Source organism: Truncatella angustata (genome assembly GCF_020726525.1).
Source record: "Truncatella angustata strain MPI-SDFR-AT-0073 chromosome Unknown BKA67scaffold_11, whole genome shotgun sequence".
NCBI lineage: Eukaryota > Fungi > Ascomycota > Sordariomycetes > Amphisphaeriales > Sporocadaceae > Truncatella > Truncatella angustata.
Window position 1 is genome coordinate 351,100 of NW_025763391.1, and position 22,747 is coordinate 373,846.

Consider the following 22,747-nt stretch of genomic DNA (forward strand, 5'->3'; position numbering starts at 1 on the left):
GTCCGGGAAGCGAATTGCAAGGTAGTTACTCTGTATCATCCCCAGAGTATGCGCCTCGCTGGAGCGGAGACGAATCACTGAGGCGTATTGGCACTGTAAAAGGCGCTATAGGAGGGGGATTAGAGCTTATGCGAACTGCAATACTGTGCACACTGCAGTATATATGAATCTCATGGCTCGGAAATACTGTCACGAGGGTTGAAAAATCTTGGAGCTGACTGACATCAGCAGTTCCAGTGGATTATCCAGATTCGTGCGAGAACCCTGAAAAGTCACTACTAGTAAGTGATTCCAAACTCGATTGGAGTTGAGCTTCTAAAATTGAATTACCTGCTCTTGTTGCAATGCATTACATTCCGGGCACGGTGGGTATCATAACACTTGTGTCATCGTTTCGTTCCTTTAAAGTGTGAGCCGTCTATTACTCTTTGTCTTGCAAGCCCCGTAAACCACGCTACGGGCCTAGCAATAAACATTCCGATCAAACGCCTAGACTAGGTTCAAGATTCGCAGTGTTGGTCTCTATCCTACGGTAGGTCAGGCAATCTCTTGGAGTCGCGTTTAATTAGGAGCAATTTGCAAAAAAGAAAAAAGACATACAACACCGGGGATTCCCCAGTGGTCACCCACCTGAGTACTAATCCAGCGCTTCCCAGTTTATCTAGGGCAGAGCGGACGGGATGCCGAGTTTTCTAGGAGCTATGGTCGTATGTGATATACAAGCGTCGCAACGAGGTATAGATAGATACATCTATTGGAAAAGAAAGTAGCAGGTAGAATACTGAAAAGACAAAAAACATACAACACCGGGGATTCCCCAGTGGTCACCCACCTGAATACTAATCCAGCGCTTCGAGGGCATACCTACTTGGTGCAAAGGGGTCGCTTACCACGCAGCTTGTAACACGGAAACATGTAGCTTATGCACCACGTAACAAAGTGGGATTTTAAAAGCGTTTCTAAAGGGCTTCGTTTCGCGTTTTGGGACCGTCCCAGTGGAACGTTTTTTTTGGGGGGGTTTTTTTATTATTATTTCCGTTGACAAATTAAAAGCCGCCACATCATATCACCCAGTTATCTATAACTTAGGCTAGGTAGTAAATTCATGTTACAACCATGAAGCCTTTACAGACTACTACATTATAAGGGAACTTCGAGTGACGAGATTCACCACTATATCGACATCTGCTTGAGATTACGCAGAGCATTGCTTAGAGTTTCTAGCTCTTCAATGAGATCACAAACGCGTTTCGGACCGTATTCGTAATCTTTGATTGCAGTAGAGAGCGCAACACTAGACTTTTAACGCAATCGAAGCCAGTGCCATTAGGCCAGAGGCTACACCTATTGCTTCGACTATTGTGTTATAATGGTGTACAGGAATGCGCTATTCTACTATGCATATCTGACCGGCGCTTTTCTTGACATAAATTCTGTGTGTCGTCTACTCGAGATTCCCGCGACGCATGAATGACAGGATCTGCCTCAGGCAGAACCAAGTCGACGCTCTGAACTGCGTCTGTATCGATCGCTTGTGAGCTTGTTTCAATATTGTCTAATGTTGTTGATAGGGTTGTATCATCTTGCATGGACGCGCCCAGGCTGGAACGGCGAACTGCTGGACGTGAAGCCACTACGATACGTTCAACTACAGAGTCTGCAGTTGAATGATAGTCAGACCTGTCCTGTTAAATATCACAACCTGTATTTGCCCATTGACAGTAGAACCTTCGCTGAAAATCTCCGCAAACTCCGCAAATGCGCATAAGTCAAGGCCGACGATTCTGTAACATCTATAGGACTGGCAATAGTGTTTCCGCCTATAACAGGATAGTCCTCTCTTTCTCGACTCCTGGAGTGAGTGTCCATAACATCGAGATTTGATCTCTACATCCCTGAGTGTCGACTGTGCTCTAAATCCCGCGACTTTAAGCGAGAGACTATGTCTTGCTGACTTATATACTGATAACGATCAGTTATCGAACAGTGGTTATGTAAAGTATAACGATTTATATTGCCTGACTCAAATGGACGATTATTCACAACAACAAGCTCCTTAGTACAACCTCGCTAAAGTGAATCGTCTTTACACAATCTACATACTGGCTTACTAGTATGGGCGATAGAGAATTCTCGTTCGCTCCTGCTCCTCGTGTTCGGTGTCATAATTTCTTACGAAGCCGACGCAATTTTAAGCTTGCGCGAGAGTCTAAATAAGACGCTATAACAGGTTTGTTCCTTCGAGATTTAAGCTATGGACTAAAAGTGGCACAATATTCTTAAAAAACGGAGGATTTTGGTGTAGTTCTTTAGCTGCGGACCTTATGTCATCTAGTTGTAAATCCGGATCCCTCTCGTAAAGGTCCAAGGAGCCTTGGAAAGTTGATATCATCCTTGTAAACAATGACAAGGTCTCTATAGACATTTGGTTTGACTAGACGGAACACATTAGCGCCTACAATGTCGCTAGAAGCTTATCCCGCGCGGCAGGACTTACAATGTACTCGGACGCTAACTGGAATAGTTCCGTATACACCCAATATACTCATCATTGTGCTTCTTTAGAGCTTTATCTCGAGTTTCTTATAACTATCTCATTGTGTTGTTAACAGAACAAATTTCTTCTTGTAATAACCTTTTCCTGTTCTCTAGCATCTCAGATTGCTTCGTATATAACGCGATTTCATGACGTTTTGCACTGGCATACGGCGATGTGACAGCGCGAATTTGCGATTAATTTGTAAAGCAAAGTCGTCTTATGCTTCGTAAGGATCCTCGCGCAGCGTGTAAGGCATCTTAATCGCTGTATGTAGTCGATGGTGACCGATTGCTCCGGACAATCCAAAAACATGAGGTTAACCGATAGTGATGATATATAGCAGCCATCACTCTCCCGTTCGTACGCTACTAGGAACATGTCGAATTATATTCACGCTGCTCCACATGATTGATCACAGGCCGTGACCCGGTCGCATGCAATCTTGATTCGGCGTTTGACATGATTGGGGAAAGGGCAGTGTCTCCGAGGAGGACCCCAATAAGTAACATCCCATGTTAGGCTATTCTCCTCGACTGACTAGAAGGGTTTCCTACATGTCTTTTAGCTATCAGAACCCGCTAGATATCTGCCCGCCTCCCCCGGGGAGAACGATGTTAAACTACACGACTCACGGGCATCCTGAAAGTAGATGAATGGGCGGGCAATGTAATGAGAAATACGGAACTGTGAATTGTCCTACAAACTAAACCTGCTTCACTTGCCCAGTTAGAGAATAGCAAGAAGCCCTATCCATGCCGGCAATCCCCTCCACACTAGACAAGTACCGGAGTCAAACGGCTAACGGGAATATCGCCAAGGCGTAAATCACGACAGCGGCCGAGTTCGCTAAAATCGATTTTTAGTATAAAGCTCATCTCGTCAGTAAAAGCCATATCAGATACAGGAAATAGCTAAGTCAACGCATAAGTCTGGTCACATGTATGCAAGGAACATAGACACGACTAGGTTAGCGTACACTGCGCCCAGAACGTCTCACGTAACGAGACGTTAAATACAACCAACCACCAACCAACCACGTGCAAGTAGGAATCTTTAAGCCAAGTTATGCGCATTCGTGACAGGTAGCCTTTTTCCTTTCATATGTCTATGGGAGGCAGATGTTCTGATAGGTTGCTTGGCCGGAAGTGGTCTTATCCGAGGCATGTTAGCCTCGTTGGTTGGAGCGCCGGCGCATACGCTGCAGCCGCTACAAGGCTGTGGCCAAAATGGATGTTGGTTGGTTGTTTGAGCCGGCCTGTCGGGCTACGGTACAATACGGCGCTTGTCACCCCCGGCTATAATCAGGGTGCTAGAGTCTAATCAAGTTTTCCGGGTCAGTCCGTCGCGTCTGCCCACTGACACCTGTTTGGTTACTTTCAACACTGGATTTAGCCGCTCTCCTCCTCGCAACATCAGGGCCGTCTGATACATTCCGCGCTTATCCTCGGCGACGCCTACTTTCTCTACATCAACTACTATTTTACGTCTATCCCGCTGCTTGCGACGCGTAACTGGAAAGACCGTCAGTTACTGCTGAAATGGAGTCGGGCGAAAATGCGACCTCTGGTCACTCGAGCAGTATCAAATGGGTACGCACGCTTTGGGGTCTGGAGGCTAGATGGACTGTCGAGCCAGATGAAGGTGCCGTGATGGCCACTATCCAGGCAGCAATTACGTTGCCCGATCCCTGCGATATTAAGTTTCTTGCGCAGGGGGCTTTTAACAAAATCTTCACTGTAACGTCGACTGACGAACAAGTCGTCGCTCGCGTTACTTTACCGATCGATCCAAAGTGGAAGACATTAAGCGAGGTTGCGACTCTTGAGTGGGTGCGGACCAACACCAGCTTGCCGGTTCCGCAAGTGTTTGCATATAATGCTGATGGGTCCACGCCAGTAGGTTTTGAATGGATCGCCATGGAGATGATGCCTGGCAAGCCTTGGGCAGATGCATACCGAAGCATGACGTTCAGCGCCAAGGAAGAAGTTGTTCGGCGGATCGCCCGCTTTAGCTCGGAGATTTTCCAGAAACGGATGCGAGGCATCGGGAATATCTTTCCGGGGGAGGCCAAGGTGCAAAAAATTGTATCCTCAGCTTTTATTTGTCATGGATTTGGACGCCAGACCGTCCAGCGCGGCCCATTCCCGTCCAGTTGGCAATGGCTCCAATCCAGGCTAGATCTCGCAGAACTTGATTGTTATGGTCATTTGGAGAAGGCAAAAGAGTCTATGACTCAGGATACAAACGGGTCGCATGCTGTAATTGATACCGAAGAGTCCCAGGAGGATCACGATAACAAGGATAAGGGTGATGAAAAGATGGACGACCGAGACGAAGACGAGGACGATGAAGACGATCTCGATGTCTTAGAGGATGCTCTAAAAATTATCCAGAAGCTTAAGGTCCATTTACCCGAGTTCTTCACTCCTACAGGAACGGAGCCGGAGCCAACAATACTGTTCCACGATGACCTTAACCGACACAACATTCTCGTTGACGAAGCAGGGGAGCTAACGGCTGTGGTGGATTGGGAATGTATTTCTGCTTTGCCGCTGTGGGCGGCCTGCCGGTACCCGTCTTTTATTGACAGCAAATCGAACGATGTGGAACCGATCAAGGAGCGTTATCATCAAGATGAACATGGCCAAGTTGATGAGCTGTTCTGGGAACACCTCGAAGACTTTGAGTCGACGAAGCTCCGTCGCCTCTTTTTGCAAGAAATGCAGAGGTTGGCTCCGGGGTGGGTTAATATTTTCGAAGCGAGCCAACGCCAAAGAGACTTTGATATGGCTTTGGACTCGTGTGATGACGAGTTCTCAATACGGAGAATTCTGACTTGGCTGGAGGAGATAGAATCAGGCAAGAAGGACATTAGCAGCTTAGAGGCTCGGTTTTCGTAATAACCACCGTGAGCTATCTCTAGGTCTCCGTGTTCCCTCTTCTTGGTTTTTCTGTGATGAACAACTATGCCTTTTCCCAGGTCATTAATCCTTCACTTAAACGAAATGCTGTTAAGGGTAAAAGCGAATGAATCGACACACAACGGCGCGATAATAAGATCAGTCGAGTTTATTCGGGTTTAAATCCAAAGTCCATTCCCTATACATCTATTTCCCACTTTCTCTCAAACCACCTAGATATCTCGAGTAGCCGTAATACAAAATCTGGAGACACCTAGAGCGGGTCGTTCCGGTCCCGAGGAGTCTTCGCTATGGCCTTATTGTTCTCGCCATATAGTCTCAGGCGAGATCCTACAACCCATGTATAAAGCACAAACGGTATAAGTCCCGTATCCTTAGACGTTGTAATTACCGGGCATTAGGCTTTGGGGTGTGCCTACGGAGCCGGGGACGGATAATTGTCTGTCGTTTTATGAGCTTCCAAGTGAAGGTTAGCTATAGCTAGCAAGAAAGTACCGACACTTAACCAAAAAATCCAGACTTATACGTACTCCTTCGTGTCCCTCATTGAGGTCTTGGCCCCATGGCTCCGGAAAAGGGGCCCGAATCATGTTGGATCTACGAAGCACCAATCTGGCAGCTCTCATTGCCATCTTTGCAGCCACCGGCGCCTCCAGCCATAGGCATAGCCTCTATCGCTTGCTGAGCCCCTGAGATGTTCGCACACTTTCAGGTATATCATATTAGTAAAAGCCAGGCAGACGGCAATTGATTGACTTGTATCGGCAGCCAAGACTATGGGAGTTGCAATCATGATCCCCGCAGTCGTCGAATGTGGCTCTTTAGACAATACCCTATCCATAAGTGCTATGCTATGGCGCGGTTCTTGTCAGTCCAGACATGGTTTGCAGAGCCTGGTAGAGGACACCTGTAAGTCTACTCCGACGTCTGTGAAAGGCCTCCTTATCGGCCTCCTGAAGCTGGTTTAGGTGTAGACAACACATAGGCTTATTCACGTCAGTGATATTGAAAGTGACTTTCTTGCTTAGATCAACAATACTTAAAAGGAATCTCTGAGTCTATAAGCTCCATATACCTGAAGCCTTGGCTATATATCTACGATAACGCTGAAATATGGGATAGAGTAGGTGGATCATTAGGGGGAAATTGAAAGTCTTATGCGAGGATGAGGCTTGTTTCTTATTGGTCAGATGTCGGAAGATATGCCGGGGTGCTGTCTGACCCATTGCGGAGCAGACTTCTCGGCCTGTGAGAGAGTCCATACGGCAATATCCGCGCGCCTCAAGTACATGCCTACCGTACCATCGCCAACATATCCATTAACAGCCTTCATAGGCGGCCCATTTGCCAGGAATCCGACACGAAACAAAGTCCACTCAACATCCTTGCCCTGCTCATCAAATACCTTGGAGATGTCAATAATAGTCTTCCAGACTTTATGCGCGGTTGCCCAGAGGGCGGTCACAAGGAACCAGCGCAGAAAATTAGGCTTGTCCCGAGTATCGTAGACGCTATAAGTGCTAAGGGCGATGATACGCTTGACACCTCGGACTTCATGGTCGATAGGATAAGCTCGTAGGCAGGCACAAAGATATTGGTCGGCGCTCCAGGCTTTGAGGGGCCAAAGACGGAGATGATGACATCTTGGCCGCTGATGGTTGCGCGGAGGCCTGATTTGTTGTCAAGAGCGCCTTCAATCGTCTGCGTCCAACCAAATTCCAATTAGTCCTAACTCTGTCTTCCGAGCGAGCGCTGCTCCAAACGTGATTTCACACCTTTATCTGCGCATTCGCAGCGTGCTCTGGCAGTGTTCGCCTCCTGCATACGGTAGCCTGCCACTTGAGCTCCAGGGCTCGCTCCACGACAAGCTGGCCCGTCGGGCTGGTTGCACCCAGAACAAGTAGCTTTCTGCCGTCCATTGTATGCTCGGGGGTCGATTGACTGTTCCAAAGCGTCGGTATTTCTTGAGGGGTTGCTGTTGTTTGGGCGTAGCCTCAGTAGGCAGAAGCTAGAGGAGGTGGCGGAGGAAGTGTGAACAGGCGGAGATCAGTGTACCTACTCATGCCGAAACAAATTTTCCAGCTCCTACTGGGTGGCACAAGGCAACTTCGAACTGCCCCTTGCTACGCCCAGCCCTGCTCCAGTTGACGATGGGAATCCTGAATCGCCGAGGGGTGTCTTCCACGGATTCTTCATTGTAGATGGCGACGTCTGTACCTAGCGGCATTGGCTCCATTTTGCCAACTCTCGAATGGCAATACTTCTCCAAGTCAGCCAGGACCACCGATGTCTTGGCAATATTCCGGTCTGATGCCATTGGCTGCGGGCGGAGGAACTTGATTGTACCCGTACGTCTCGGCGAACCCCGAGCCTAAACTTTCAAGATAGACGTCTACGGCGTTTTCGGGATAAAGAAACATCATAATAATGGCTGTTGGGTTCGTCTTGGCTCAGAACTTGTGTCTACAAATCATCGACTCGTCTTCGCTTAGATTGACCTCTACTGTTATCGTAATAATTCTTATTTAGTATTTGTGTAAGGTGGGATGTAGTTATACAATACTCTAATTCTCCTAGCCTACGTTGGTTATGCCAATTCCTAATAGTGCTCGTAATTTTGGCGCTTAATTTAGTAAAGTTATCTTTATAATGCTATTATATATGCTCGAGTCGACTTCGATTATGGTTTTTAAACGTAAACCACAAGTTAATAACGGACTTAAATGTAATGCCCTTAAAGAAGATGTATATCATGTTAATTAAGTATAAAAAGTCATTTAAATTATCGGGGAAAATAGGTATAAATGCCACACTTGGAAATCCTAGCTCTTAACACATGTTCGAAAGACTACGGTTTATTAAATCAGGCCATGGATAATAAGGTGGAAAATACACACGACATGCGATGACAAAACGCTATTAATATTTTAGACTTCGGTATTAGGATAATATCGTTAAGGATATCTAATTTTCCTTAGAGTAGTTCCATTGTTCTTTGGCTTATATAGTTTAAGCCCTCTTTACTTAAGTAACCGGCTTCCCCGGCTCGAAATCCTATTATTATATCCTGTTAGAATGAATTGCCAAGTTATAATAAAGAGAACTAACCGTTAACTAATGTAAAAACTCTGATAGCCTTTATACCATTTGTTATTAAGAGGAAATTTACAACTTAATTAAGTAGAATTACACTTAATATAATCGGCGTGGCTAGTATTTAATCTTCTCAATCGGCGTGCAAAATGCATATATTTTAGACCATGTTAACATCTCCACAAACCATTTATTGCTAATCTCTTCTTGTTATTAGTGTAGTGCATTATTTGCTTCTTAATACGAAGCAAATGGTTATCCGAGGTCGCGTTATCGGAACGGAAACAGTCGATGAGAATTGAGCCTAAGTCTTGCTTAGACGTCTCTTTGATATTTAATACAACTAATTAACCTTTGAGTATTTTTCTACTGAGATTCTTCGCGACAACCTCCCACTTTCCTAGTTTCTTTGCGGAAGGATCATGTTCTCTTCCCTAAGTGTTAAGTTAATCGGCCACAATTGATCGGGATTCGTTTGTATAAGAGACGCGAGGTGTTTTCGAAATGATCGGTGCTATACCTATGTCGGAAATAGTAGAGGTAGAACAATCCTACGACAGTCCCCTTAAAGCGGACTAAGTTACCCAGTGGCAGTCTGAACTGGAATATTCTCGCGAGTGTTAGACGATTCTATAGCTATTAGTTCTTCCCCCTTTGGATCACGTCGCCTTCTTATCGACGTCGGCGGGGCCGATAACTTGTCCATTGCTCAAGTTGGCGAGCATGGGGAGATGACCCCCAAGGATGAATCATTCCATAACAAAATATTCGCCGGTGAACTTATGCGGCTGTTGGTCACAGCCACATCATAACCATACAGCCAGAGGTTGATTGTGGTATGTATGGCCCTAAGCAGACTCCACTGACCTACTTAGTTAAGGCTAAACTGATCTCGACACACCTGGATTGCATGATCTGAACATATCTCAATTTTCCCGCTCACGATTCCATTTGGAGGCTGTCTCGACGTATAATCCCACCAATCCTAGGTTTGTCTACCCAAACTTCTTCTCAAACTTCTTGAACATGCCCGTGACGCCCCTCTCGAGCCTATCCGCGTTCTGGCCCATTTTACTCCGCTCTTCCGGCTTCGGTTTGTACTTGACGTTGTGCTCGTGCTCCGACGGCCTGTAGACCTGCGAGTGGATATCATAGCCACTACCTTGCGGTATGCCGCCGCCCACCGGGTTGCTATAGTTGTAATTGGAAAACCCACCGGGTGGCAGGCCGGGGCTTTGCACTACGGGCTGGGACTGGGTATGAGGTGGGCCTGTCGGGCGGGCCTGCGAGCTCGCGGGCGGCGGAGGAGGCGGAGGAGCGAACCCCGGAGACCCCGGGAAGTTGGAGCTATAGGGGCTCGCGAGACCTGGTGATGCCAGCGGCAGACCGGGGGATGCCAGGCCACCAGCGGGCATGGTGGCGGATCTCTGCAGGTGTCCGAACTGCGAAGGCGGGAAGCCGGGACTCGTAAGGCCGGCTGTTGGCGGTCCGGGGAAGCCGGGACTGAGCGGCCCGTTGGGCCCATACCCGGGAGTGTAGGGCTGCGCATGATCCACGGCCACTGCTGCCCTGAGGGGATCGTAGCCATCATCCTCCGGAGGCGGAGGCGTCTTCTCACGGTGTCTGACCGGTTCGGGTGCAGCTGGTGCAGCAGGGTTGTATGCCATCGGCTGAAAGCTTGTGGGAGGTTCTGAAGACCCGTGGACGGCGGAAACTGGAGGAGGCGCAAATGAGGGTATTCCTTGTGATGAGTTTGGTGTGCCTCGCGAGCTACCAGAAATAGCAGCCCTCTCCAGCTTCTGAACTAGGGGGTTCACGTCGTGATGGTGAGAATGAGAGGGCGGCGCATGAACCGGTGGGCCTGGCTCGTCGAGGACGTCGACTTGAGACGGCGGGAGAACCCTCCTGACTCCGTTGACGAATTGGAGTGCATCGGCCTGGGTCCAGAAGTAGACGTCCAGCGAGTGAAGCTTGTAGTGGTACTTGTTCTCATTCCGGGGATCGTAGGTTGGTAGATGCCATTGGTTCTGGTCGAATGGTGCGCCTTGGACGCCATCGACTGTGATGGTCACCAGGACTTGCTGGTTGTACGAGTATCTCACTCGAGTATGATCCAAGACTAACGTTGCACCATGTCAGAACTGAACTGTCGCGGGCACTTGAAGAAGAAGCATCCTTACATCCATCCAGCGCGTCCTGGTCATCAGTGCCAGGCTGGTTTGCGACTTCTATGCGCGCCCTCCGATCGTGCGCATTCTCGAACAGATATATGTAAGAGCCCTTGTCGAAGCGATGGTGGCGGGGATTCTCGGTCGGCGGCCCATAGAAATAGTGTACGTCTCCGAAACTGAGAAGCGCCGACTCGTGTCAGTCCCAGCGACGCTCGACGCTATACTTGGGCTTCATTCATGCGCTCGTATACTCACAGGGTAGCCACGTTCTCCTCGCCTGGACGGACCGCCATGTTGTGCTCGCACTTGCGCTTGAGGAGCTCCGAGAGAGTACAACAAGTACAGCCCCTCAGAACAGCCAAGGAAGAGAAGAGGAAGAGATGAGGGCGGAAAAAGAGAGCAATCTGTGGTGAATTAAATGTATAATTGCGAACGACGCTCAACTTAAGGACCTTGCGCCAAGCGACTGCTCAACGAAGAGACTCGAGAGCAGAAACAGAGGATGAGAGACGAAGAAGACAGAAGAAATGCATATCAATCCAAAAATAGAAAACAATAATAATAAAAAAGAAGCCCAAGCTACCTACCTACCTGCCTACCTGCCTACCTGCCTCTCACTTACCTGCAACAGTTAAAGCCGACTTGCAGCGTTCACGGCGTCTAGAGCCAGTGGATTTGCCCTGCTCTGCGTGGCTGCATGGCTGCATCTCTGCTGTCGGGCGCTTACAAGGGACGTGTGAGAGGTCTCAGGCAGGCTACAGTGGGGTCGTAGCGCCGAGCTTGCCGACCAATAACCGCCCAAGGTCGGGGCAACAGAACAGACTAACCTAGACTAACCTTGGAGATATGTCCATCGGCTGGAATGAGCAGGGGGCAGAAGGGGCTCTTGGTTCTTGTTTTAGCGGGCCGGTCGCGCTTTCCTTTGCTGGGCTGCTGGGAGAAAACTCTCGGGTGGTGACTTTTTCCGCTAGTCTCAGTCTAGCCTTTCCAGAAATTCATTCTGGGACCTGGATCCGGGGATAGCTTCAAGGCACAGTCGAGCCAGTCGAGGAGAAACGAGCGTACAGCAGCATTCAGTCAGCCACCGCACCGACAGCCCTTGCCCGCAGTCCGCAGATCCCCAGTCGTCTGCACCGCGCACGAACCGACACGCCCTCCGACGCGGCCCCTTTTGCGGAAGCGAGACCTCCAGCAGAGCAAGTCCGCAGCGCAGCAGCAGCTGTCCCTGCCAGAACGCCCATCCGGGGAGGGGCACAACCTCTCAAGTTCTCATCCCGCCCGAAGCCGACCGTCGCGCGGCCGCTTTCCCCCCAATTTCCTCCCTCGCCAGAAAAAATGACGCTCCAGCACCTCGCCCACCTGTGCTCGCACCTCCAGAACGCCTCCAAGGCGCGGCTCGGCCTGACCTCGACGCCGTGGAACACGGCCAACCTGTCGCTGCTGCTCTCGCTGCAGAAGACGGGGTTCCTGTCGTTCGTGACGCGGGGCGGCGCGGTGCCGCCGGACCCCGCGGCGCTGTCCACGTACGAGCCGGAGCCGCTGAACACGTCGACGGTGGCGCGCCAGCGCCTGTGGGTCGGGCTCAAGTACAGCAACAACGAACCCGTCATGCGCAGCCTCCGCGTCATCAGCAAGCCCACGCGGCCCGTGACCGCCCAGCTCGACCACCTCGAGAGGCTCGCCCGCGGCTGGGACGCCGGCCCCACCAGGCTCATACAGCAGGGCCTCAACCTCGGCGAGTGCATGTACGTGTCGACGCCGCGGGGCGTCATGGAGGTCCGCGAGGCCGTGGAGAGGAAGATGGGCGGGCTCTTGTTGTGCCGGGTGAGCCCGTAATAGGGGTCCTCTGCGGCGGGTTCTGAGCTGGGTTGAGTTGAGCGAGCGGAGCAGAGCAAAGATTTTTTCGGAAGCCGTGCTGTTCTGGGCGACGAGCAAAGGAATAGGGGAAGATTGTATGATAGTAAAAGAAGAGGCAGCATATCTCACGAGAGGCCCTAGACGTCATCGACAGCCACTTGTGGGAGTGTTCTCATCCTGGGCTCGACTAGGTCTTGCCTAGGTCTCGCCGAGCTCAAGGAATCTGAACCGGCCTGTCCAAGGCTCGAGGTTGAGGCTTTGTACCGACTTTTGTACAACGATTACATCAATGTAATATACACAACCATGAAGAAAAAGAAAAAAAGAAGAAGAAAAGACCTCATTTGACATATTCACACCAACTTCATCAGGCGGCTTATATTAATGTAGCAAAGAGTGAGCTTGGTCGATTATGCGTGAACATCTGTCAGTGTAGACCTATCCAGAAACAAAACCCTACCCTCTGGAATCATCACTTGGATAGACATGAACAGTTCATTTTGCGTGCTCCCCCCATCACAATTAAAAAAGCATGTTGGACTTGTGATTAGAGGTATCATTCTTGTTAATGCTATCAGATATCTTCAGACCTTTTTGTCCCTAGAACCAGTGAGAATCTATTCAGCCTTCTCAGCTGTTTGCTCTGTAGTCTCCTGAACCACGTCCTCGATATCCTCTACCTTTGCTGGGTCTGCTGCAATGGCTGGAACTGCCTCCTTGTCTGTCGAGGCGAGTTGCTTCTCTCCCTCGACTTGTGGCACATTGTCTGTCGTCGTCTCCTTGTGGTTCAAGGAGTCGACCTTGTCTGCATCCAACGGGACAGCCTCGGCATCGAAGAGGGGGTCCTCCTTGAGTTCTGGCGCAGCAGTCGTCTCTGTGCTGGGCGAGGCGTCGTTGTGGGCTGCGACAGCCTCTCCCACAGCCTCGGGTTCTTCAGTAACCACGGACTCTTCGTTGTCTGCCGGTGCCCTTGTCTGAACATCGTCTGCCGTTGACTCCTCCCCGACCTTGGGCTCACCATCAGGCGTTGTTGTTGTTGTTCGTACATCTGCTTCCGTCTCCTGATGTCCTGCAATGGGCTCGACGGCAGTATCCCCCGACGTCTTCGCCGCTTCGACGGCTGCCTCAGGGCTTTCAGCCTGTGCAGTCACAGGGGCGACCTCCTTTGCGGTCGGCTCTGCAGGCTTGGCAATCTTTGAGGGGGCTGTTTTCTTCACCTCTGCCTTGGCCACGACTGGCTGCTTCTTCACGGTGCTGTCCTTCTTGATGGTTTCGGCCAGCTTGGCTGTCGCCTTCTTGGCACTATCAATCGGCTTCTTAATCGCCGCCGGCGCAGCTTGTTTCCTTGGCGGCGTGACGGGAGTCTTGTCCGAGGTCTTACTAGCGCTACTCGCCGTCGGCCTCATCATGCGAGCCAGGAAACCCTCATCCACCTGGTGGCCATCCTTACGAACTGGCGGGTGGTCCTTGGAGGGTAGCTTGGGCGGGGGGCCCAGGCTTGGCCGGGCCCTGCCGACAGTTGATGCCTGGCGCTTCAGAGTCTTGCCCGAAGAAGATGTTCCAGCAGTCGCAGTGCTCACTCTACTAGCTGGTCTGTGGGCGGCCGTTGGAGCGGCTGTGTTGCCCGGGGCACGAGTCTGTGATTGTCCACGCGGAAGGGCACTGCTGCCGAGCTTCGAGGCCGACGCAGTCGTGGGTGCAGTAAGCCTTGAAGGCAGTTGGACTGGACGAGTCGGTGATTTTGGCTTGGCCCTGACAAAGCTGGCAGATGGTGACAGCTCCGGCGCACCAGGCTTCTTGTCCGACGAAGCCGTAGATCTGGACCTAGGAGCAGCGGCTTTGGGCGTCGTGGCCTTGGCAGCAGGCTTTCTTTCTGGCACCTTGGCTGTTGGGGCCTCCTTTGCAGGACTCTTGGGTGTCTTGGGCGGCAATGGAGACTTGAGCGGTTTGGAAGCTGTCTTGGCAGAGGTTGTGATGGGGGCTGCCGTCTTGGGTGCAGACTTGGTCGTGGTCGTTGTGTGCTTGGGTTTGTTCTCGGCCTCTGGTGTGCCATGGAGGCCATTTGACTTGCCATTGGTCTCGGTCTTGACGGTAGGATCCGCCGGTGTAAGCTTGGTCTGAGACTCTTCCTCATCCACTATCTTGTCTGGATTGGGGCAGGGTGTGATTTCGGGCGTCTCGGCTCCCTGCTCCGTTCCCTTCTCCGGGGAGGATTTGCCGGGGGAGCTCTGCGCTGGAGATTCCGGTATAGGGTCGTTGGCAAGGTTTGTCTTGAACGAGGCGAGGTTGTTGGCCATGTTGTCGGAGAATGGGTCGTTGTTTTCTTGGAGAGGTGCTGGTGTGATGCTCTCGGTCTCGTTGCTTAACCTCCTACTCGAGGCTGATACCGAGTCACGGCTGGGGTCTCTGGCAAGTCCTACGCGACCGTCCTTCTCGACAGCGATGAAATTGGTACGAACTTTGGACAATGGGCGGGAGGATGGTGTGGGAGAGCCTGTTGTTCGAACAAGGTTCGGGTTAGCAAAGTTGGCCGAAGTATATAGCCCGGTACGGGAGAGTCGCCAAGCTTCCTCGTTGGAAACAGACAGCGGGCCAGGTCTGGGTTGAGCAGCCAGGTGACGTTATAACTAGCGGTGAATTATGGAGCCCGGGGGGTCTGGGAAATGCTGGAGATATGAACCAATGGCAAGTGTTGAGAGCTAAATATCATGAGGATTGGGATGCCAGGGAGCGCATAGGATGGAAGCTTGAAGCTGTTTTAGGGGGCCTCGACAAGTTAGGAGAAAGTGCTCTTCGTACCGAAAGAAGGTGTCCCAGGCCCGGTGCCAGGACCGGGAGATCTGCCTCGGTCTGGGGGGCTGGTATCATGCTTTTGCTCGAACATGGCCCGGAGGTTCTTGACACCTGACATGGTTGCGGTTCTCTTGCTTGCCGTGACAGCAAGTGCGGCGCGCGCAGGACAGGACCTCCAAACTCAAAGCTCGAACACTCACTTCTGGGGCGAGGGGAAAAGAGCTCGACTCAAGGGCAAGGGTAGGGGCAGCTCAGATTGACCAGAACTTGCCCTAAATCCAAGCCGGCCAAGATCAAGAGTGCGGCCAGAATACGCACACGGCTGTGTTGGGTGGTGAATAGCGACTTGTCACCGGAGGCAGGAGCGAAGCCCGGTTGTTGAGTTTGGTCGCATTCCTTGAGAGCTCAGGAGATATGGAGGTTGAAAGTGAAATGCTGTCTGATTCGTTGTCGCAGGAGCTCACTCTAGAGCAATTTCTTCAGTCAAGTAAACAGATAGAAAAACGCGTAAAACGCCGTCGTCTCGTGTTCCGTCGGTGGCTTGGGGGGCAAGGGATATGCAGGTGTGCCTGGGCGTTGGGTGCTCTGTAGGTACTGTAGCTGGGTAGGTCCTTGGGTCTGCTTTGGGGGGGAGGCCAGGGGCTCGGTAGCTTGCAGTAGCCGATGATTGGAGCTTCGCTTCGCTTCGATTAATGTGCCGCCTGCAGATAATGTACGGATACAGCAAGATCGATAGCCGGCGATGAGAACGGGATTGATTAGGCAAGGTTAGAGTAAACTTTGTATACTTAAACCCGATCACGCATGTTCCGCTGTGTTATGTTATGCTGTGCTGTGTTGTATTTGCTAGCGATGATGACGATAATGATCATAACAAAGGACAGATATGCGTCTGTACTCAAAGACACAGTAACGTCGGATATGTGACCAAGCTATGTATGGTTCGCAGGCTTATGCGACGCTGTGGATGAGATGCTCTGTAACCTTAGGTTGTTCCTGGTCCTTTGGCGTGGTGGCATGTTCCCGTCTCGGGACCTTAAATTAGGGAGATATTTCCCAAGGGTGGTTCCTCTGTGGATTCAGGGGCTACGAGGAGTGAGCTCAATCTGGCATGGCCTAGACTGAGCAGAGGTCTTGCTGAGTTTGAGGCAACGGAGCTCGCAACAAACATATTGCAGCAGTCACAGGATGCTAATAGCACACACGTGTCAGGTATGGGGTCACCCATCAGACGAGGACTCTTGTCTTGGAAGAGTAGAAGGTAAGTCAGTTGGACAGGTCGTGGGCAAACGCCCAAGTCGTCCTCGCGCCTCGAACCAAGATCTCCAAGCGGGAATCTGGGCGGGCACAGTGGAAATGAACACAGGTTGGTCTGTTGGGTGGTAATTACGGAGCAGGTTGTTTGGCCATGACAAGACAAACTCATTTGGTCAAGACCAGACTAATTTCTGGAAAATGGGGTTGGCTCAATCCGGCAATCTATTTACCTTCTCCATACTGCTGGTCCGCTAGAGACGGAGATCATCAGCGAACAAGAGCTCACGGCCCTTGATGTGATCCCGAGGTCCATTGAGCGGACTTCTAGAATAATTCCATCACTGCTCGTTGTGCAGAAGCAGGGCCTTGGGCGCTGTTTCACTTTCATGGGGGGTTTTCTAAATCTAGAACGCCTCCACGAGTTTTGTCTCGGCAGTATGGAATCACCAATATCAGATGAGCGACTCTCACACGGAGTTCGAGTAAGCACGACTTGCGATCCACGATCCATAAGCCGTGGCTCCCTGTCGTGCACAAGTTTCTATGTACAGCAATCAACATGGATCATACATACATAGATAAAATACTTGTGTTTTCCGTATGTATTAAAGTTCTACATCGCATACAGAGTATTCATTTTAGATCCTCCCAAAACAAACCCACCCAAAACCAAGCTTGAGCTCCTCCGGTTCGCGGAACCCGTTTGCGCTCGGGATCAACCCCCGCTAAACTCAATGGGCGGCTTTAGCTGAAGCTCTGGCTCGCTGGCTCTGGCTGCTAGCGCCTTTCCTCCGAGGGCCCCCCCGACCTCGCTGGAAATTTTATTAGCCGCGCCATTGTCGAATGAGAGCTTGCCGGCGCCATCATCATCATAGCTTCTAAACACTCATCGTCAGATTTGATTGATTGTGAGATCAATTGAGCTGCAGCCATGTCTTCCCGTGTTCTCAGAATTGGTAAGCATTAAATACGGCCCTCCAAACCTCGGATGGATGCGTGCCTTGGATTTCTCAATCCCCATTGCTCACCTTCCGATCCAGGTCTTATCCCCGGTGACGGTATCGGTAGGGAAGTCATTCCCGCTGGTCGCCGCATCCTCGAGGCTCTGCCCTCGTCGCTCGGCCTCAAGTTCGAGTTTACCGACCTTCAGGCCGGTTTCGAGACCTTCGAGAAGACCGGTGCTGCCCTCCCCGACAAGACTGTCGAGGTCCTCAAGACCGAGTGCGATGGTGCTCTCTTCGGTGCCGTCTCCTCGCCATCCAAGGCCGTCAAGGGTTACAGCTCCCCCATCGTTGCCCTGCGCAAGAGGCTAGACCTCTACGCCAACGTGCGGCCCGTCAAGACCGTCCTCTCCGCCCCCAACCCCATCGACATGGTCATCGTCCGTGAGAACACCGAGGATCTCTACGTCAAGGAGGAGAGGACCTACGATGGGCCCGATGGCAAGGTTGCCGAGGCCATCAAGCGCATCTCCTACAAGGCTAGCTCCAGGATCGCCACCATGGCTGGTGAGATCGCCCTGAGGAGGGAGAAGATCAGACAAGCGGGCATTCCTAGCATCCACAAGGGACCTCTCGTCACCATCACCCACAAGAGCAACGTCTTGTCGCAAACAGACGGCCTCTTCCGTGCCACCGCCCGCGAGGCTTTGGCCGCCGAGAGGTTCGCCGGCAAGGTCGAGGTTGAGGAGCAGATCGTTGACAGCATGGTCTACAAGTTGTTCCGTCAGCCTGAGGCCTACGATGTCATTGTTGCCCCCAACTTGTACGGTGACATCCTCTCCGATGGTGCTGCCGCCCTCGTTGGCTCCCTTGGCCTTGTTCCCAGCGCCAACGTCGGTGAGGGCTTCGCCATCGGCGAGCCTTGCCACGGCAGTGCCCCGGACATCATGGGCCAGGGCATCGCCAACCCTATTGCCACACTTCGCAGCACTGCCCTGATGTTGGAGTTCTTGAACGAGGAGGAGGCTGCCGCTAAGATCTATGCTGCTGTTGACGCCAACCTTGAGGAGGGCAAGTACCTGAGCCCTGACCTTGGTGGTAAGGCTAAGACCGAGGAGGTCATCGCGGATATTCTGAGGAGATTGTAAAACATGACAAAAAGGCGTATTGATACCCAAGATGTATGAGGGCCTTACATGGTAGAAAAAAGCAATTCATTGTCCAAAAGATCAAAAGACGTATTTCGAGTCGACTTCGCCTACCTACCTAGTTTTACATCCTGCATTACTTGGTCTGACCGCCACTGTTAACTTGATCGGCATTGATATGAAGCTTTCACGCTGAAGACATTCCTCAACCGATGATTCTTTATAGTTCCAAGGAGTCCAACATTGGTACTGGTACGGCCATGCCTCTCGGACAAAGACTGGTACGTGAGTTTGAGAATGCCTGACTTCAACCCTCAGGAGTCAAGGGATAAAGTATATTATAGGATCATGCAACGATTGATATTGCATCCATGAAATCTAATCACTATATTCTCCAAATTCCCGCACAAGGTTCACCATGGACACCTCCGACATTTGATAGGGACCCACGACCGCGGAGCTGCTCCGTTAATACTGGACGAGGTCAGTTTGATAACACCTAATCTCGGCCCAGCGTGTGTCCGAACCCTTGGAAGAACACCATCGGACAGTCATGACCACTTCAACGAAAGTTGTTCCTCGCGTCACTGCATTGGCGTCTCGATGACATGAGCGAGTGCGCTGACCACGTGGAAATGGGAGTGAGCAACGTGGATCTTTTGCGAGGCACACACGTGGACCTCAGACTTCCGAGATAGAGACAGCTACGTTAGCTCTTCTAGTGTCATGATCGATGCTGGCGTTTGACTTCAAGTTTAAAGTCATGAACGATGCTTGACCTTCGACGCTGCAATATATGGTACCTGATCTGACTCTTCCAACAACAAATCTCTGCTCCTTTGAGTTGAGAACACTCGGCTGGATGTAGCCGAGAAACCAGTCCTAATGTATAAGAATTCCTCTTGGTTTGATATAAAAAGAACGTATGTGATGATGGTGATATGTTTTGAATTTTTAGAATAACTGCATAAAGCTATGGATACACGTGAGTTTCGTGTGATTTGTATCATCGCTGCTTACTCACGGGTGATTCTCAGCTTGACGTTTATATCATTATGGTTTTCATTCTACAATATAGTCGGGTAGGCAGTGTTCTAACCTAATAGTCTGGTAAAACCACAAATCGAATAATTATGGTTAACATTATCGATAAACTTAGCAGGCAAGCCATGAACCTTGATCCTATGGTTCTATGTTGGGCGTCGAACGGCAATGACTAATTATGAGTCATTTCCGTTCAATATGCTAGGATTCAATCATACAGTGAAGCTGTCATCTACAACGTGCCAGGCTTAACCCAGTGACAGCTTGGTTCACGACTACATTCAACACCGACCAAGCAAGATTGACTTTCACTTTGGCGACGATAGAGGTTGCCATCATTTGGTAGCAGCGAGTACTGATTCCCACTACGTAGCGCTAGCCAGACAACCAACTACTGGAAATCAATCATGCTCAGTCTTGACGACCGCAGCATCTTCATCGGCAGCAATGCGCGGCAAGTGTTAGCAGGATGTCTTATTTTTCCTCCTTCTTCAAATGGTTGCTTCCACACCTTCGACCTCTTGCAAGAAGCTTTTACTGCTCAAATGATCAACGATTTGCGTCTTTGGGTAATAGTCTTGGTTCAATACAGGCTGGTTAAATCATCACCATCAGCTACCCTATCCGGGGCAACCACTCTTTGACCTGCTACATACTCCAACCAGTCGGTTGTCACTCCGATTAATCCCCAACATTACTTCTTTGTGTGACTCAGCTCATACAATTGTGTCAGCCCAGATACAGCCCAACACCGCACCGCTGGGGCTAATTTTTTCTCCTGAGATCGTAAAGGTATCCCTTGGTCTCCTGTTGAACGGATGGGTTGGACTGGATACAATTTTAGGTTCTGCTGTCTGAGAAAAGTCCAATACAATGCCTTAGCGAGCCATTTGCACCGCCAGCAACTTACTCATGTTGCCAAACCTAGAAAGCTGCTCAAGCACTGAAGGCTCGAACGAATCATCTGTTCTGTCGACGAGTGTGCGAGCGGGGCTCAGATCATTGGGTCATCCTGTAAATGCAACTTTTTCAAGCGCTTATATACAAATCACATGCAATGACAGACCAGGATCAGTAACCTCATTGTTTATGCTACTCCGAAATTGGATTTGCTCAAAGAAGTCCAATGAGAGCTGACATGCAACTTCCATGTGTTCGCACAATCGGATTCACTGCCGAGGCCATCCAGTACATCTAGGATGAGGCTTGTGGGAGATGCTACTGATGGCGAGCACATTGATGACGAAAGTGCACTGTTTCTTTTTAACCCAAACTGCCTCGTTCATATCACGATATAAACCATATTGACGTGTAACTAACGCCTCTCCGTGTTTTTGGCTCGTTGTAGTGTCTATAATCTATCCTTCCAATAGAATGTATGGCCAACTAGTAGACTTGCTCGCGGTGTGTCACTTACGTGCGCATTATAGGGGAAATCACTACTTGATAACAGGTCACATGATTTGCATGACTTGCTTTGCTAAGGTGCACTCAAGGCGTCTACGGGGAATGCGCTTTTGTCCATTTCCTTGTTAACTTGCTGATACAAGTAAAGATTGTGCTAAATGCGATGGGGCCCGTTGTTCTATCTTAGTCAGAGTTCAAGATTTAGGTCAGATCAGGTCTGACACTGGTCCGTATTCTAGTTACAAATCCATTGATAAAGTGGAATTTCAAAGTATCAAGTGAGGTTCTGCATAATATCTTAGATTTCGGTTGCATGTTAGGCTATAGTAATTCAAATCTTTCTTACACTAGGAGAATTGGGAAATACCCAATGATAGTGAGAGATTGACAGTGTAACAAATTTAGCAGTTTCTTCTTGCATCGGTGTGCGACTTGTTCTATTGCCACTGCAGCCGCAGGCTCAGGCGTTCACGCAATCCCGTCGTCATGGTTGATTTTGAACATTCTCGTTCTCAGCAAAGGTTGACTTAGGGCTGATCAGCATGTCGCTCAACTTATGGGCAAAGCAAAGTACGATAGACAGATACCCACGAAGTCATCCAAACGGCTCTCCGAAGTTGCACTTCGTGCTCTGAATCCCGCGGTTGGTCACCATTTCCACCACATATTGAAGCAAAGCCGTGTTAGGGCTTGGGCCAGTCTTGACTTATCTCAACCATTTGCAATCCTTTCTGCACAACTCACTTTTATTTTTATTTTTAAATTTATGTCATGGAGCCATTGGCGCATTGCATAATACTGGGAGTATGTCTATACCACTTTACTTCTTGATCATTTATCAAATGTCTGTCCATGATGTTTCTGCATTTGAAAAGCGCCTCAAATCCGTCTCCTACCTTTCTGAATTCGTTTAGTCTAAGAATGCTCAAGTGTTCTAGTCCCTCGAGGTACTGAGGTTAAAACCGCAATGCATACCAATTGTCTAGCATGCCATTTTTAGCCACCGGGTAATGACTAGCTGGGAAAGTGATTCAAAATTCATAACAGTGCGTAGTAGATAACTGTTGAGATTCTTCGTTATAGTCACGCTATTAAGTTTGGCTACATTTTAAATTTGTTGTTGCTCAAGTTGATAAGACGGTCTGTTCATTACATGTGACCACTATGACCGATGCAGTACCAAGTCTACTGAAGTTTTTAATGTCATCATCTTATTATAGCTCACATGGCCCTCCATCCGCAGTGCATCGGACCCAAAATCAGCATCAGTTTCAATATATGTTGGGCTACAAGCGATCGATGCCATGAATAGGCAGGTAAAGCAACGCAAGATATAACATATCTCGCCGAGTATTACCTCCCCGCCACGGATATGACCTATCGCATCCACCCCGCATCATCGTATAACCTGCTTATTTTGCTGGGTGGAGAAGGTGTTGCCGAATATGATGTGGTTGTCTACGCTGACGATTAATTAGTCTCCTCTGCGCAATTGCTAAATATGACGTCATGAATGATCGACTCGCCGACGGTAGAAGTCGACACGCTAATGGCGGCAGCCACGCTCGAGTTGAAG

General features: G+C 50.1%; 7 protein-coding genes across 7 annotated transcripts; 3 read left to right on the forward strand and 4 right to left on the reverse strand.

The window, feature by feature from the left end:
• Nucleotides 1-1,173: 1,173 nt before the first annotated feature.
• Nucleotides 1,174-2,166, reverse strand: BKA67DRAFT_541584 (uncharacterized protein; the record flags this gene model as incomplete). Its single annotated transcript, XM_046100960.1, has 4 exons — nucleotides 1,174-1,294; nucleotides 1,411-1,633; nucleotides 1,681-1,962; nucleotides 2,112-2,166. 4 exons carry the CDS (start codon nucleotides 2,164-2,166, stop codon nucleotides 1,174-1,176), a joined length of 681 nt encoding a protein of 226 aa, XP_045951869.1.
• Nucleotides 2,167-4,493: 2,327 nt separating this feature from the next.
• BKA67DRAFT_584837 (uncharacterized protein) lies at nucleotides 4,494-5,517 on the forward strand. The gene has a single exon (XM_046104174.1). It carries the CDS (start codon nucleotides 4,501-4,503, stop codon nucleotides 5,437-5,439), a length of 939 nt encoding a protein of 312 aa, XP_045951870.1. The 5' UTR covers nucleotides 4,494-4,500; the 3' UTR covers nucleotides 5,440-5,517.
• Nucleotides 5,518-6,646: 1,129 nt separating this feature from the next.
• On the reverse strand, nucleotides 6,647-7,658 carry BKA67DRAFT_696438 (uncharacterized protein; the record flags this gene model as incomplete). Its single annotated transcript, XM_046109348.1, has 3 exons — nucleotides 7,236-7,658; nucleotides 7,006-7,161; nucleotides 6,647-6,949 (listed from the first exon to the last, which is right to left on the reverse strand). The coding sequence occupies exons 1-3, from the start codon at nucleotides 7,377-7,379 to the stop codon at nucleotides 6,647-6,649; spliced, it is 603 nt and encodes a 200-aa protein (XP_045951871.1). The 5' UTR covers nucleotides 7,380-7,658.
• Nucleotides 7,659-9,548: 1,890 nt separating this feature from the next.
• BKA67DRAFT_541587 (uncharacterized protein) lies at nucleotides 9,549-11,017 on the reverse strand (the record flags this gene model as incomplete). Its single annotated transcript, XM_046100961.1, has 3 exons — nucleotides 9,549-10,672; nucleotides 10,734-10,900; nucleotides 10,980-11,017. 3 exons carry the CDS (start codon nucleotides 11,015-11,017, stop codon nucleotides 9,549-9,551), a joined length of 1,329 nt encoding a protein of 442 aa, XP_045951872.1.
• Nucleotides 11,018-11,602: 585 nt separating this feature from the next.
• Nucleotides 11,603-12,939, forward strand: BKA67DRAFT_584843 (mitochondrial 37S ribosomal protein S8). The gene has a single exon (XM_046104175.1). The coding sequence runs from the start codon at nucleotides 12,060-12,062 to the stop codon at nucleotides 12,558-12,560; it is 501 nt and encodes a 166-aa protein (XP_045951873.1). The 5' UTR covers nucleotides 11,603-12,059; the 3' UTR covers nucleotides 12,561-12,939.
• Nucleotides 12,940-13,198: 259 nt separating this feature from the next.
• On the reverse strand, nucleotides 13,199-15,492 carry BKA67DRAFT_541589 (uncharacterized protein; the record flags this gene model as incomplete). Its single annotated transcript, XM_046100962.1, has 2 exons — nucleotides 13,199-15,075; nucleotides 15,381-15,492. 2 exons carry the CDS (start codon nucleotides 15,490-15,492, stop codon nucleotides 13,199-13,201), a joined length of 1,989 nt encoding a protein of 662 aa, XP_045951874.1.
• A 2,070-nt stretch (nucleotides 15,493-17,562) lies between these two features.
• BKA67DRAFT_541590 (uncharacterized protein) lies at nucleotides 17,563-18,720 on the forward strand (the record flags this gene model as incomplete). Its single annotated transcript, XM_046100963.1, has 2 exons — nucleotides 17,563-17,587; nucleotides 17,672-18,720. 2 exons carry the CDS (start codon nucleotides 17,563-17,565, stop codon nucleotides 18,718-18,720), a joined length of 1,074 nt encoding a protein of 357 aa, XP_045951875.1.
• Between the last annotated feature and the right edge of the window lie 4,027 nt (nucleotides 18,721-22,747).

Excerpts from the sequence above, each read along its gene's own strand:
- BKA67DRAFT_584837 (XM_046104174.1), top strand. The coding sequence starts at position 4,501 with ATGACGTTCAGCGCCAAGGAAGAAGTTGTTCGGCGGATCGCCCGCTTT.
- BKA67DRAFT_584843 (XM_046104175.1), top strand. The coding sequence starts at position 12,060 with ATGACGCTCCAGCACCTCGCCCACCTGTGCTCGCACCTCCAGAACGCC.